Here is a 15,325-nt window from a genome sequence, read left to right on the forward strand (position 1 = left end):
TCTGCTGCTTCTATTTCAGCCTGGCGGGGACTTTCCTTGCGGCTGTCAGCGCCGTGCGGGTTAGCGCAAGTTTTCCAGAGCCTTGGGTGGGGGGCAGGAAAGCCGCCTCTTCCCCCTCTTCCTTAACCGAAACGAAGCTGAAGGGCTTGGATCCTGCTGCTTTCAGCACTCTGGCTCCCTCCAGGTTGTTTTTGCTGCTCGTCCCGGTGCAGCCTGCGCCCCGTTAAGGACCGAAGGCCCAAGCGAGCAGGGGATCCTGGTTTTTTTCCTCTCCTGGCTGCTCGGGAGGCAGCCGCGCCCTCCTTCCTTCCAGCTTTCTAATTTCATTCCTCCTGGTTGTCAGAATGTCTGCTGCATTGCGGAGAGGGCTGAGCAGTGGGGAGGGGAGCCAGGCGGTGGGTACAGCGGGGGGGGGAGCGAAGCAGCATCCCCTGTAACCAGCCCTCAACGCGCTGTGCTCACCCAAACCATATTGCAGGCAGCAAGGGCTCGGTTTTCTTCCCCATACCCTGCTAACAGCAAGGATAAAAGCACATTCCTTAAAAAACAACACAACTCCGGTCCCTTAAACCAAGCTGATTCAGTCCGCAAGCACAGGCGAAGCGGGGACACAGGCGGTTCTCCTGGCCTCCAGAGCCAGCTCTCCTCACCCGTCGCACCTTGTGGTCTCGCAGACGAGGTCGGGGAGCACCGGGCTGCGTCAGGAGTTGCTGCAGTCACAGTCAGCGCTTCCAGGAGTCCGTCCTTGCTCAGACAGGGCAGGGGAACGGCCCCGTGTGTAGGGAGAGGAGGGACTCGACGCAAAGGCACGAGGCTCTTCGCTTGCCTCCGCGAGCTGGGCACGAGGCGGCTGCTGCTGGCACACGGCGCTGCAGGAGGAAGGTTGGTGTGGAAATACTCTGAGACGCCACGCTCAGCTCCCAGCAGCAGCTCAAGGCACTGCCACTCAGACCTTCCCCTGTCCCCCTGAAAGCGCTGACTGCGGCACCAGAAGCAGGAAGGCAGAGGGAAAAGCACTGCAAGGATTCCTTGCACAAAGGAAAAAGTCAGAGGACAGCGAACTTCCAGCAGGCCCCAGTAACTCACCTTCATCCCACCTGCCCCAGGCTCCATCCTCAAGCTGAGGATGCCGAAGCCAGGGCTGGGAAAGGGGACTCCAAAGGGAGAAGCTTTCAGGAGGGAGAGGAAAAACCTGGAAGCTGAACATTACAGGAGGGAGTTCTTCAAGTCAGAACTTTCACAGGAGGGTTACTTTTCTCCGGGAAGCACCCTGCGAGCCTGAACTACAGCACAGCACCAGGCGTCTGCCTCGTGTTTTACAGGATTTTTATTTTGGGGTTGAAGTTTTACAAGACAAAGTCAGGTAAGGCAGATCCGGAATGCACGTTTTATTTAAGTAAAAAAAAAAAAAAAAATCAAAAAAAAAAGAAAACCAAAAAAAAAAACAGACAACATGGGTAAGGTAGGCAAGAACTTTTTATATTCTGACTATACAATAATATTCCTCTCTTTTTATTCACTGCCAAGGCTACTATAATGGATCTGTTCTAGGCTAAGGTTAAGGTTGTCCAGTTAAATTGTTTGAAGGTTCTTTAGACAAGGTGGCCTTTACCTATTTAGAGTTCCCTCTCAGACACACTCATATATTATACAGGATATACAGATTTCGGAACGAGACACTTAAAAACACACACAACTATAGCCGCAACACTATCGTAGCTGCATTGTAGTGAGTAGGTTGTTCAGCCAGCTGTAGACTCTGTATGTACAATTAGTTTTTATAGCGTTATTTACACGGATGGACTAAAAGCTATCTTTCGTCTAAAAGGTAAAGGCTCTTGTGTTTAAGGATGTGCAGTTTCATAGCCCTGTGAAAAAAAAACACGACAATTATGTACACTGTAAACAGCACAAGGCATGAGAATCTCCTCCTGCCCCAAACAATCTCACAGGAAAGTGTATGTGCGCTAACATTCCTCTTCCCCTTCGGCTCCGGCGCCTCTGGGCTTCTTGTGGAGAGCCCGGTTAAAGCTGTGGCAGGCAGGAACCCAGTGATTGTCGTGAAGGCCCAGCTTACAGCCCGGGATGCCCTTCTGAGACCTGTGGCAGCACATCCAGTAGCCAGGCCCGTAAGGTAAAGCTTGACAGTATGGTTTGGGGTGCCAGCGGCACAAGGACACGTCCCCTTTGACGTATTTCTTCTTGCACTGCTTGCAAGGGTCTTCTCTGTAGCGGGGGTCGCGGACCCAGCGCGAGTCCGCCGGCCGAATGTTGTAGTACTCGATGATGAATTTGAAGTAGTAGCAAGTACATTTGAGGGCGACCAGGCTCCGGGTGGGAAGCAACCCGAAGATCTTCACTATGATGTGGTGCGGCAGGAAGGCCATGTACTGCTGAGGCTCCAGAAGCTGCTGGATCTTAAACCTGGTCTCCAAAAAGTCATGCGAGACCTGCCTCTTTAGGCAGGAGGCGTCGAGGGCTTGCAAAGCGCCTTCCGGGGGGGGATCAGAGAGGGCAGGCGGCTCTGGAGAGACGTGGTTTTTGACGTACGATCTGTCAGACCCTAAAGCATCCTCATCCTCGTTTTGGGCTACTTCTGGCTTTTCTCGGGCGCCTTCCCGCAGCGGCTGCTGCTCGTGAGCGGCAGGCTGGCCGGCCTGGAGGAAAAACAGCCTCCCCGGGAGCGGATCTTCACCGGAGCGAGAGAGCTTCTCCTTCCTGCACCCCTTCTCGGTCTTGGTGACCGATATGCTGATGCACAAGGGCTCCTTCCTGGCAGGATGCGGGCTCTGCTTTGGAAGAATCACAGCCTCCTTCGACGGACATTCAGCACTCGCGCTCTTGCTCTGCGAGGCATCCGCAGGTGCCCTGGCCGCGGCCGGCAGAGGCCGGGGAGCCTCCCCCCGCCTGTCAGCATCGCTCCTGCCCGCCGTCATCGCCAACACCACGGCCTGAGCAAGTCCTGAGCCCGCGCTCCCCACACGAGCCTCCAGCGCTGGAGGGAACGGCTGCCGAGCGCAGGCGGCGCCATCCCACGGCTCCGTGGCCTCGCACCGACCTCCGCACCCAGCCTCAGCCACCCCCGTGCCTCCCAGCCCCTCGCCCCGGCCCAGGGTGGCTGAGGAAGAGGAGGAGGAGGCGGCGGCTCTGCCGGCCTCGCCGCCGGGCTGCGTGCCGCTGGCCAGGAGCACCCGCCCCACGTTCCTGCGGAAGCTGTTGTTGCGGGACAAGCCGCCGGCCTCCCGCTCGCTCTGGCGCCGCAGGCACTCCGACTCCAGCCTGGCCACCATGTCCAGCACGCGCACCGGCTCGGCCTGCTGCTGCTCGCCGCAAGTTCCCCTCTCGTGTACCTCGCACGCCCCGGCGGCGGGGAAAGGGTCCGAGCTGGGGAGCGCTCCCTTGGGCTGAGCGCTCGGCCTCGAGGCAGAAGCCGGGGCGCAAGTTTTCACGCAGTCCACCAGCAGAGCGCTCGCGCGTTGCTCCAGGAAGGCGACCATCTCTATCACGGACAGCGAGCGGCCCGGGAAGACGGCCTCGCCGTTGTCGTTGGCGTAGTGCACGGAGCAGTGCTCGATGCCACAGGCGAACGGCTCCGGCTGAGCGCACCGGGCGTTCGCCTCCCTCATGCGTTCCAGCTGGATCTTGGCCTTTTTCAGATCCACCGATTTTTTCCGTCGTTTGGCCGTCCTCCCGTCGATATCCCACGTGCTCTTGATTTTCATGGAGCCCAGGCGGTTGTTGCCGCTGCACTGCTGGGCCGCGAAGAAGGCGATCTTCTCCTTCGTGTTGCCAGGCTTCACCACGGCCCAGACATCCAGAGGCCCTTCCCCTTCTTCCCCCTGGTGGATGGTCGCAGACAGGGCGTTCTTCTTCTCCCTGGCGCTCGGGCCATCCCCTGGACACTTCCCGCTCATATTGCACATATTATTTGGATAAAAAATTCCCAGAAACTTCCGAGATGGAGCCACGAGGGAGGGTTTGGGGAAAACGCTCAGTTTGGGGCAGTTGTTGCTGTATTTTTCTTCGTGTGCTGCTCTCTGACGGCTCACAGGTGGGCCTCTCAGGGAATCCTGGCTTATTTCTGGAGATCGCTCTTTCTTCTGTAACTTGAGATATGGCTTTAAGTGCATTCCAGAAACCCTAGAAAAACAGAAAGGGAAGAAATTATAGTTGCAAAATGCGCCTGCCCGGAATTAGAGAAGAAGGCCCGGAGTAGGCACCAGCATGTCTCCTGCTCTACATCAAGCAGCCCGCACCTCAAAAGAAACCACATGAAAAAGGAACAGCGGCAGCCGGGCTGCGATGTTCCCCCTCGGAGAACTTCTGCTCACGTCTCGCCACGGGATTACAATCTTAAGGGGAGCAGAGATCTTCCCACTAGAGAAATTTGTTTCTGGGGAGCTCCAAGGAGAAATCCTAGTGCTTAACTTACGGCCGGCGTGCAAACATAGCTAGGGGCTCACTAAAGAATTAGGGCAATCCTCCTGTCCTTTCATCTCTGGATCTGGTTGTAAGGCACCTGCGGGTCGAAGGGCTTGTCTTGACATCAGCTGCCAGCTGTAGAGACTTCTCAGAAGATAAAGCACAGTTAAAGCTGGAAAGGGAAGTTAGTAAGTGCAATTATATTGACCAACAGAGCCCGGCAGATCTCCACGTTCCTTGTACCACCTAATGCTAACTCCTTCAGTCCATCAGGAGGGGCAGACGTGGTGTGCTCTGCCATCAGGGTTCCTGTGCCACACGTAGGATGTCTCCTCCGAAAAGTGACAGAAGCCTCAAGCATGGCTGGAGAGAACCTCTTCCAGGTGAGCACCTTCACGGTCAGGAACCTACGAGCTGCAGGCACTCCAGCAGCACCGCCCGTGTGCTCTCCGTCCCTCCGTTCTGCTACACCTCCGTCTTCATCTCCAACGCAGAGCTCAAAAAAAAGATGCAGAAGCCCAGGGCACCGCCGCGTAGAATCCAGTCACCGGGAGACTGCAGGCTCTTCCCCCGGAGCCGCCATGTAAGCATATTTCAGGACTAACTATAGGTTAGGTTTCCATGGCAATCTGGGCACGGTTACATGACAAGGAGCCCTTTCGGAAACAGGGCTGATCCGTGACTGGTAGGTTAACAACACCGGGTTCAACGCCGCGTTCGCCGTGAGCTGGTACGAACACGGCCAGGCACCGAATACGTTTCCCTTCAGAGCTACCACCAAAATGTGTTTTTTTTTTTTTTTTTTTTTTTTTTTTGGTAATTTCTTGTCTAAAACCAACTTATTTAAAGGTTTCCACGCAGAGCTGCCCCATCTATCAGCCAATGCAGGCAGTTGAGCTCCCGTCACCGGGGCTGCACCTACCTGGTCCCCGCCTCCGTTCCCTGCCCGTGCCTCTTGCTGTAACTGGGGCACTTCTCAATTTAGGCTCCTCTGCGACATGCAACAGAGCTATTTTCCTTCTCAGTTGGATGCTAAAAACTGAAATGATGTCCTAAAACTGGAGCTTCAGGGTGCTGAAACGGATGGGTAAGAGAGAACGGGAACTTGAGGCTGCCGTGAGTTTGCTGGAGCCTGGTTTTCCGTAGGGTCTGCGTCATCTCTGCCGCACTTCAGGGCTGATCGGGGTCAGGCCACCGATGTGCTTGGGTCAGAGCCCAGCCCCGAGAGCGGCAGCTGAATCCCTGCAAGCAGCTGCTGCAGAGCCGGCCCCACAGCCCCCCCTTCGCCACCCGCATTTCGGAGAGGTGCTTCCCGGATGGAAAAAGTCCCAGATGGAAACGCTCCGGTGGCAGCTCACCGCAGCTCCCTGGGAAGAGCAGGTGAGCGCGATGAAACGCGCAGCTCTCCGCGACGAGACCCCAGGAGCTGGGAAGGGAAGATCAGATTTCGTTCCCGAGTTCTCGTGCCAGGGTGTTTGAAAGATGAGCCCGATTCTGGGTTAAAAAGGCTTTCTTGGAGCCATTTTCAGGAATCCGGCCTTACAAATCAGCTCAGCACCCTTCATCAAGAGAGGCTGCGGATGAAGGTGAGATCAAGGTGTTACCTGAACGAGAACAGGACTAAACTGGTTACCCCAACACGCTCAGAGGACATGTTCAGCCTGCAAAGTTGGTTCAGCTGCTCAGAGCTATTTCTGGTCTATGGAGAAACACAAAGGGTAGAGCTATGCCTCACCTACTACGGATTGCTCCTTTAAGGTCCTATTTCCTCCTGCGTTTCAGCCAGTCTCTGGCTAGGCCAACAATACCATTTAAGGTTTAAAAGTTACCATTTACATAACAAAATTCTGCCTTAGTCAGAAGTGTTACTGCCAGGGTAATTGCCTCATTTGAATTCAGCGTTCGTTGCAGCGCTTTAATGGATCCAGATTTAAGGAAAACCTTCGTTTAACAGCTTCGTGCAGCTACAGGAGGAGGGCTGCTGACTCTGGCCGATCAGCCGAGTGGCAGGGCCTCCCCATTTTTCCATGGCAGCTCTCTTCCCTGCTGCCCGAAAAGGGATTTTGCTCACAGACCCTTACCTGAAAGCGTTGCTCGGAAAGGAACGAACCCTCACCCCCACCAACACTCACAGGCTTTGCTGCAGACATTGAAAAGTTGGAACTTTTCAACAAGAACTCCTTCCCCGCGTGTCAGCACCACGTTTCCTTTCTAGCTCCGAGAATTAGAGCAAGGATCCCCAGCAGAAATTGCTTTGAAGGTGAAGCAGAGCTCAGTGCCCCCCCTCCCAGCCTACCTTCTTTCTGCAGCACTTCAGTGCTGGCAAGCAGACGATCGTGGCAGCTGCAGGTGAAGTTTTTAAATATTTTAAAAGCACCAAAAATAGTTGTTAAAAGGTGAAGCCGCTGCCAATTCCCTCTGATACTTCTGCACGGCCCTGTTTGCTTTCCTCCACCCGTTAAGTTATCAAGCTTGCTAATTTTATCGTTAGAGACGACGACTCTCCAGAACTTCACGGAGTAAGCGTGAAAGGTTTTCAGTCCCAAACGTGCCGTTTTGAATCGCTGGTAAGAAACAATCCTGCCAGGAATGATCAGCGCTGAACCAACTGGCAGCGCTGCCTTCTCCGCTGTTGTTCCATCCTTAAGCCAGCGGAATAGAAGGGACACGGCTTTTTTGTTTTAATTTCTAATCAGCAGCGCCTTAGGCACGCAGAAAAACAGGATACTTACAGCTCTGGAATGACACCGCTGTTTTCACAAGCTGTGACTCCAGCTCGTTTTCACTACGGCTCGCTGGTTCCCACACTGGACTGATACATAAAAATATATTTGTATATTTATATATTTATATATGCAGCTTTATACATGCACACACACACCTCTCCTCTCCCTACCGAAGGGGAGATCCCTAAGATAGCGTGCCAAGTTGACCAGAATCTTTCTGCATCCTTTTGCCTTTATACATCTCCTAATTCACAGCAGCCTAAAAATAAAACTTCGCCTTTGGTAGAAGCTCCAATGATGGGGGGAAAAATGGTAGAAAAGGCTCAATTTTCCCAGCTTCCTGGGATCACAGAGAGCCTACGTGTCCCATCCTGCACTTCAGGCTGGGCTCCCACAGAGCCCCATGAAGCCAAAAGGTTTCCTCTGGCCAGCAAGAAGAAGAACAACAAAACCCACAGTATGATACACTCCAGCAGCACATTCACACTGCGAGTTTTCTGGGCAAAGCACCGGAAGGTTTTATTAAGGCGAAAATTTCCATCAAAACCCCAAAGTTTCCTGTGAATTTCTTTCTGTAAACACTAACTGCAGTAGGCAAGAGTTCCTAGTATTGCTAACTGCGCGCGCCGCGCCAACTACAGCTCTGAAAAAACCCTCGGGACACACTAACACGAGGCATCGGCCAAAAAAATAAGAGGAAGAAAAAGCCAACAACAATGAAAACCCACACCAAGCATAACCTCTGGCAGGGCACGTCTCTCCTCCCTGGCATCCCATTTTTCTGACCTAAAACTGAGCTCCTCGGCACAGAACCGACAGTTAGGGAGGACTGAGCACTGCGTTCAAGTTCAGCCATGGTCAGCCACTTGTTATTTCTGGGAGGGCTCCGTGGGCCCTCTGGGCTCACTCTCCGGTACCGTTTCCATCCCCTTTGCGCTGCTGGGGCAGGCAGAGCAGACGGAGAGCTGCTTCAAAGGCATTCCACGGATTCTGCCGGGGCGGGAAAGTCCCAGCATAGCAGCCAGGGTGGACGATGCTCTGCTACTCACTGGAGCTTGTTCTGGTGCGTGGCGAACGTCCAAGCTCGGGGAAAGGCGGGTTGGGAAGCTCGATGCTCCAGAGCGTGGCTGGTTCAACCTCAGCAGCTGTGGAAGCATTTCATTTCTAGAAAACCCACTCCTTTGCGGTGCTAATTTCATACTAAAGCAACTGCTGAGCATCCCCCCATGCCTGTTGGGCTGCATCCTGTGTCAGCCAGAGGAAGCCAGGATTGCTGCAGGCTTTGCAGGTAGGCAGGAGGTGTGTGAGTGCTGAAGCGAGGAGGAGCAGGAGGGAGCAAGGTGTGCACACACAGGTCAGGGTTGGCCCAAGCCAGCAGAGGAGCTGAATGCCTAGCAAATGCCCAGCTCTTAACCTTGTGTCCCCCACAGCGTGTTCAACCACTGCAGGTGTTCAAATAACTTCACTCGTGGGGTGACGACACTCAGATACAGCTACACACACGAGATAAGAGTCTCGCAAAAAATGTCATCTTCAGCAAGAAGTCTCGGGTGACGGATGGCACGTCCCAGCCTGATGTGCAGGCAACTCAAGTTTGAGGGCTCCCACCCATTACTAAGGTTTGAACACACTTCACAGTAAGCACGTTCACATAAACCACGGGGTACCCCACTACTTTCTACATTACAAACAAGAAGTGACATTTCTTCGCCAGTCTTTGTATAAAAGCACTTACCATCACGTGAGCGACGTAGAACCGATTCTTGGCTGAGCCTCAAGAAGCTCAAGCCCATGTCCCCTGCTCCCCAACCACACTACAGATGACACGGGGATGACCAAGCAGAGGGAAACAAAGTCAGCTGAAAGATCCGGTGTTCAAAGTTACTCAAAGCCGGGCCAAAAACATTGAGCTCAAAGATGATGGGATAGCCAGCATGCCTGTGGTGCAGCAGACAAGGACACGAAGGAATCACGCACGTGGAGTCATTTGGAAAAAGGACAGTAGGGAATGAAGTGCTGGTTTTATCGGGCTTCTGCTGAACGGAGATCAGAGCAGCAGAGACATTCCCCAGTTGTACAGAAATAGTGATGTTTCCTCCTGGAAACGTTATCTTTCTTGATGTAAGACTTGTTCTCTTATTTATTACTGCTACAGGACCAAGATCTTTCTGGACATCATGGCACAACAAATTTCTTTGAACACTTAAACACAAAGGGATGCTACTGAGTCTTCACTTTTGTGCACACGTAAGGAGAACACGTGAAAGGTTGTAGGAATTAACCTTGGGCTGCACCATCAGTGGGAAGCTCAGAGCTCAGAAGACAGAATAAGCCCAAGTAGATCTGAAGGCAAGTCACCGGTTTGTTCTTTTGAAACTCAAGACCTAAAGGAGCTGGTTCATGAAGGGGGCCGCACTGTGGTACAGAGCATTTCGCTGCAGGCAGAGCAGCCCAGGAGGCATTCTCCAGGAGCCAAAGGGTGTTTTGGTTATGAAGAACACATCCCAAATAAGAACTGAAGAAACTCCACTTGAATACATTTCTTCTTCCAGAAGGATACAAGAAACAACCACAAGTTTCAAGTCATCAGGTCGGGATCACCTGGGAAGTTATGACTTAAGAAATCACAAAGTCTAGGAGTAAACATAAGAACTGGCACAGGGTTAGTCCCCACAAACATAGACAAAGAAATAGTAAGCGGTTCTCCAGCTTGTGAGAGAGGATAGGAAGAGAAACAGGGCTGCAAGCAAGGTCAGGGCAGAGATGAAGAGTACTCCAGGTTCAGCACAAAGCACTAAATTTGAGTTTGCGTTATTTTCAAGAGGGGTGCTAAGGATGATCACGAGGCCACAAGCCACAAGGTTAATTTGAACAAGAACACTGTGAGATGTTGAGATGTCTGGGTGGGAAGATTAAAAAGCATCATGAAATTTGCAAGGAATGGCTCCTTTCAATTTTAGATTCCAAAACAGATCCATAAACTGCAGGGCCAGGAGCAAGATTTATAAACCTCTTGAAAGGCAACTTTCAACTTTAATAAAAGATGTGGCACATCGCAGGTGGTGCTGCAGGGGAGAAAGAGATGGGAGAGAGATCGCAGCACCTGCAGGCCTCCTAGGCTGACTTCAGTACAAGAAGGTGCTCTGCAAGAAAAGAGGATTACAAAGATAAACGGGGGGAAAGGAAGAGTTCAATATGCAAGACTAACCTGAAGGTTCTCCAAAAAAGATCTGTCTTGAACAATGCCACGTACTGTGGTTTATTGACTTCAGAGGGCACGAGGAGAGTTACTGGTTAAAACAGATTGACGAAGAAAAGGTAAAACAGACAAAGAAACTGGCTTAACAGCAGACAGGTGATGCTGAATAATGAAATACCAGCCTGGAAACCAAAGCCATGCCTCAGGAATCAGCCTGGGGAACGACTGGGTTTGTTACAGGTGACCTCAGCAAGAGCACTACAGGTGCGCGGACAGAAACGAAAGGCATTACCAACACGGAGGAGGCACAGAGCTCCCAGGAACAGCAGAGAGGCAGAATTCGGAGGTACAGATGGCGATGCACCAGAAAGCTGCAGAACACCACGACGTGTAGGAGTTCACCCTGAGCGATGCATTAGCTGCCACAGACACAGCTACGGCACCGAGGGAAACCTGTGATACATTCCAGGCATCACTTCACAGCCCTCCTCCAAGGTCTCCTCTGGAGTTCAGCACACAGTTTGTCATGACTCAGAGGAGATTCGCCCAGGCTGAGAACAACAGTCACTATTCAAGAAGCTACTTGGAAACATCGGGGTCATTTTGTGCTGCAAAACCATAGGTGAGGGGATAGAACTGCATATCCCTGGATACAGCAAAAGAGAGAAACCACTGAAGGGAAAAAAAAAATGGCAACACAAGCTTAAATAAATGTATAAGCTGGCCTGAATGTTCAGTCTGGGAATCAAAAGAAAGATCCTAATTGCACAGTTAGATCTGTCATCTTCAGTAACAGCCTAGTCTATGAGAGGACAGAAGAAGAGGTGTAATTGTTTTTAGGCTGGACCTCTAAGTTTACAGAAGGGATTATGAGATCCTGCGTGGGCAAGCAAGGACCTGGGCAACCCAGGCAGTCTTCTCCAGCACTGAATTACTACGAGACTAACCTAGGAAGTCTATGTTGTCTGCATAACCACAAGGAACAAAGGTTACAGTTTACTTTAAACCCACACAAATTTTGGAAAGGAGAAAGCTGGCTCTCTTCCTCCAGACTGAGGAAGTTGAAGAGTCCTGGTTTCAAAAAAAAATACTTTTTTTTTTTTTTTTTTTCCTCCAAGTAGCCTGAACTCAAACAAACTAGCACGTTCTTGCATTCGCCTAAGCACAAGTTGTTCTGTGCGGTGTTCCTATAACGAGACAGTGAGAGGCGTTCACTTCATTGTCACATAAGCACAAGCGTTTGAAATCAATCGTGCGCTCCTTAATAAGAGGCACAGGAGAGCGAGCGATACAAAATTTAAGCTTAAACTAATCCAATTACTTACTCCACAGTAAGACAAACCACAACAATGATCGCCAGTGTTTCCACTTGCTTGAAGCTGTCTGCATGTATTAAAGCCTACCAGGGCAAGCCATCCTCCAACTGAGTTCTACTTCAAAGCCATATTCCCAAACTAATTTACAGCTGTTGCTAGGAAGTACCAAGTACAAACCAAGTACAGTACCAGCTGTAGTTCATCTGTAGTTGTCATTATCAAATAAAAGTGTCAAAAAGCATTTCTGCCCTCGAGCCGTTACAACATTTGACTTAAAGACTATCCGAAAGTAAGAATTGAGACCAACTAAGTGACACACGAGACAAGAAAGTAAGCAGAAGGCCAAATTGGTACTAAATATTTAATTATAGGCGGACCAGCTGGTCTCCTCGTACCGTTTGACTTGATGGAAGGTGGAAGAGGAGGAATTCAGCGGTTCCCTGTGGAGGCCAGCTCTGCAGGAACTCTTCATCGTAACTACCTCTCCAGCTAAGGCACGCCGTCACAGCCAGTCCATCCTGGTTCACATGCAAGGCTCCCTCCTCAGCGCTCCTTGCCCCGCACAGAGCCTCACCGTGTCTCTCCCACCTAGGAACTGAAGAAACAGGAGAGAAACAAGAAGACAGGGTTTGAGGACAGCAGCAATTTGAGGCGCAGATGACCAGGACAAGGACCCTTTCCCAAAGAGGTGGGGGGGGAGATATAAAATATAAATATATATAAGTATACCACACACACATATATATGCACACACATTTATACATATATAAATACACACACATCCACGTATATAAATCCAGAAGAACTTAAACGTCTTATACTTAACATCATGCCGTTATTGCAGCCGGAGTTTAACGCCCCCGACACCACCTGCCTGCACACACAGTGCTCCCCCTTATATGCGACCGCAGCCCCACCTGGGAGCCTCCCAGGGGACGTGCTGTCCTCCCAGCTCCGTGCAAACAGGACACGTTAAGATCTTCCTGCTTGATAGCAAAGCACCAGGCTTTGGAGGGAACCGCTGCTAGCGGGGCGGTTTGACGCGACACCCCAGCAGTTACGTGAGCGTCCTCATCACAACAGCGTGGCGGATTTCACGGAGGACAAAAAAAAAAAAACATGCCACCACGCAGCCTCCAAAGCTCACGGAGGCTGCCCTGTCTTTGCATCACACGCAGATAAGGCAGCAGATTTCACCAGAACGACACCGTGCTGCGGTATCTCTCGTTCGCACTAGGTTGCCGCCTTCTACGCCTTGTCCTTGGCGCAGCCACCATTACCGGCACTGTAACGTCCTTTGGCGGTGAAAGGACAACAAGCAACGCGTTGGAACACAAAAGGAACAAGTGACACAGCAAAAGAGCCCTGGAAAAACTCAAATATTCGAGCCTGAGTTGCCAGTAAATTGTTTTAAAGATTGCTCGCTTCCTTCCCTCTGGAGGTCCACGCGCAACGATGCCAAAATAAAGGAACGCCACTTGAAGAGGCTAACCGCAGAGCTCTGACCCCCCTGTGTTTGGGATTTAGGGCAGCAGGTCATTCTCCTTTTCAGCTTTGCCCAGCGCCCACTCCTGCAGCAGCGTCACCACGACACGGCCTGGCAGAGGCACAGAGATGGAGCCTCTCACGTCACCCCTTTAGCAACAGCTGCCCGAGGAAAAAACTGCCCTGCAGGACAGCACCTACCTGCGCACAGCTCGCTTACCGCCTGGCCCTCGTGGTTTACAGCTCAGCGCTGCCACTAAGCACTCCTGGCCTGGGAAGCCCTCTCCAACTTGTTAGCCACACGTGCTGAGAAAGTGTTTACGGGTGACTTGCCCAGCAGGGCCACAGAAATCGGTTTATATCCAGCCGACCTTCTGCCTGCTAAAGCAGTTTCACAATTCCTCGAGCGATGGGGAACGAGAGGTTAATCATTTGCCTACGTTTGAGCAAGCAGGAGCCTAAAATAATACATAAAATATTGTATAAACACATTCCAGCCTTCGTGAAGAAGTCTCTGCTGAGCTCTACACAATGCCAAGGAGCCGAGCAGACCGAGGTGCTGCCCTGGAAGAGCTGGAGGACGAGAGCGTGCCCCCAGCTCCACGAATTCAGGAGGACAAAGCGTTAGGCTGACATCAAAATTCAAAGCTTTGCAGTTAAACACCATCGTTGTTTGACTACCCAGAGCCTAAACCAAGACCCAACCTGCAAGAATGAAACCTGTGCACAAAAACCAGGCATTTGGGATGTTTTGTAGGCTGTAAAATATATATTTACTAACAGAAATTCATAGTAAAAAGCATATGTTTTATGAAAAACCCAAAGTTAAACACAAAATCATTACTTTCCCATGAACCACCAGGAAGAGGCATTGAAATCCTGACTTTTATCCAAGCTTTTGTCTGGCTTCTCCTTCTGGCTTTCCTGACACTAGCATTTCAGACTCGGCAGGAACTGTATCGCAGAAACATCATCGCATCCACACCCAAATAAACGCAGCCACAGCACTCGGGGAATGCCAGGCGCTTTTAAACTAGCTAAAACTCCCCATGTATTCCTGGTTAAGAATGAAAAAAAAAAAAATGAAGAACTGAAAAATAAGAGATAAAAGCCAGAAGAAGAAAAAAAAAGCAAGCAAAGATCTCACTTGCTGCAGAGTTTGAGAAGCAAAACCATCAAACTCGATCCATTTGGGGCAGCCACAAGCTCGGCCCGAGCACAGGCATCACGCTGCAGGATGGCATGCATATAAGGAAGGGACCAGCACCTACGAGAGGAAAGCAAAAGCTGACGAAACAGACCCAGAAAGATTCCCCCGGGCGCTGCAGCAGAAGCACAGCTCCATACAAAGCACGCTTTCCCCCCCCTCCTCCTCTAGCTGCTGGCCTGCAGGAAAGAGCTGAAATGGGCTATTAATGCCAGCCTGACAAATTCCTCCTGTGTAAGCAGCAAAAAGCTGTGCCTGGGAATAAAAACAAATAAATAAATAAATAGAACCAGCAGCATCCAAGCTAGCGCAGAGATACTTACTGCCTTTTAACTACCACAGCATTTCCGATCCTTCGCAGGCGGTGCTTCAGTCGCCTGCTTAGTTTCGCAGAGCTGGGCGCAGCCTGAAAATCGATGCAGATGCACAGAGGAACAGAGCAGAAGAGGAAAATAAGAACCTAATCTTGTTGTTCTCCGTCTCTGAAGCCACCCCCAAACATATGCCTTTCTGCCTAAGATGTGGGAAGGACTGGGATTTTGGCAGCGGGCAGCATCACGCTCTCGCAGCGACGGACAGCGATTCACGGAACGGCTCCACCAAGCTCCCCGTTTTATCATCATTTTGGAACTGCTGCCGCAGTTCGGGAGAACAAATGCATTAAGGGAGATGGAATAAGGGATATTCGGCTGCTGCAACACGTTACAGCTTCTGATATTTACAGGTGTGGCGGGAGCTAAAGCTTTGCTGCAGGAGCTGTGTGGTTTTGGAAAAAAAAACAGTAACTGATAAACAAAATCCTTCAAGGATGGGCTCGTGGTTTCAGAATATTTGCTCTCTAGGAAGCAGGCAGTGGTTGAGGAACTGGTTCGGAGCAGAAATCCCGCTGCTGGTAGAAGCAGAGCAGCCTCCACCCGCCTGAGCAGACAGGGACCAGCTCTGGGATGCCCCCAGACAGGGACCAGCTCTG

General features: G+C 51.3%; 1 protein-coding gene across 1 annotated transcript in view; it reads right to left on the bottom strand.

Moving 5' to 3' along the window:
- Positions 1-1,386: 1,386 nt before the first annotated feature.
- The window catches only part of FBXO34 (F-box protein 34), a 37,298-nt gene continuing 23,359 nt past the window's right edge, over positions 1,387-15,325 (bottom strand). Inside the window, exons 5-8 of the mRNA XM_035329036.1 lie at positions 14,679-14,761; positions 12,059-12,258; positions 3,035-4,140; positions 1,387-3,004 (exon numbers count right to left, since the gene is read on the bottom strand). Coding sequence (XP_035184927.1) covers positions 1,968-3,004; positions 3,035-4,140; positions 12,059-12,135 — 2,220 coding nt within the window. The 5' untranslated portion in view covers positions 12,136-12,258; positions 14,679-14,761 and the 3' untranslated portion in view covers positions 1,387-1,967. The remainder of the gene's footprint in view (positions 3,005-3,034; positions 4,141-12,058; positions 12,259-14,678; positions 14,762-15,325) is intronic.

This window comes from Oxyura jamaicensis, chromosome 5 (assembly GCF_011077185.1).
Source record: "Oxyura jamaicensis isolate SHBP4307 breed ruddy duck chromosome 5, BPBGC_Ojam_1.0, whole genome shotgun sequence".
In the NCBI taxonomy this organism is placed as follows: Eukaryota; Metazoa; Chordata; class Aves; order Anseriformes; family Anatidae; genus Oxyura; species Oxyura jamaicensis.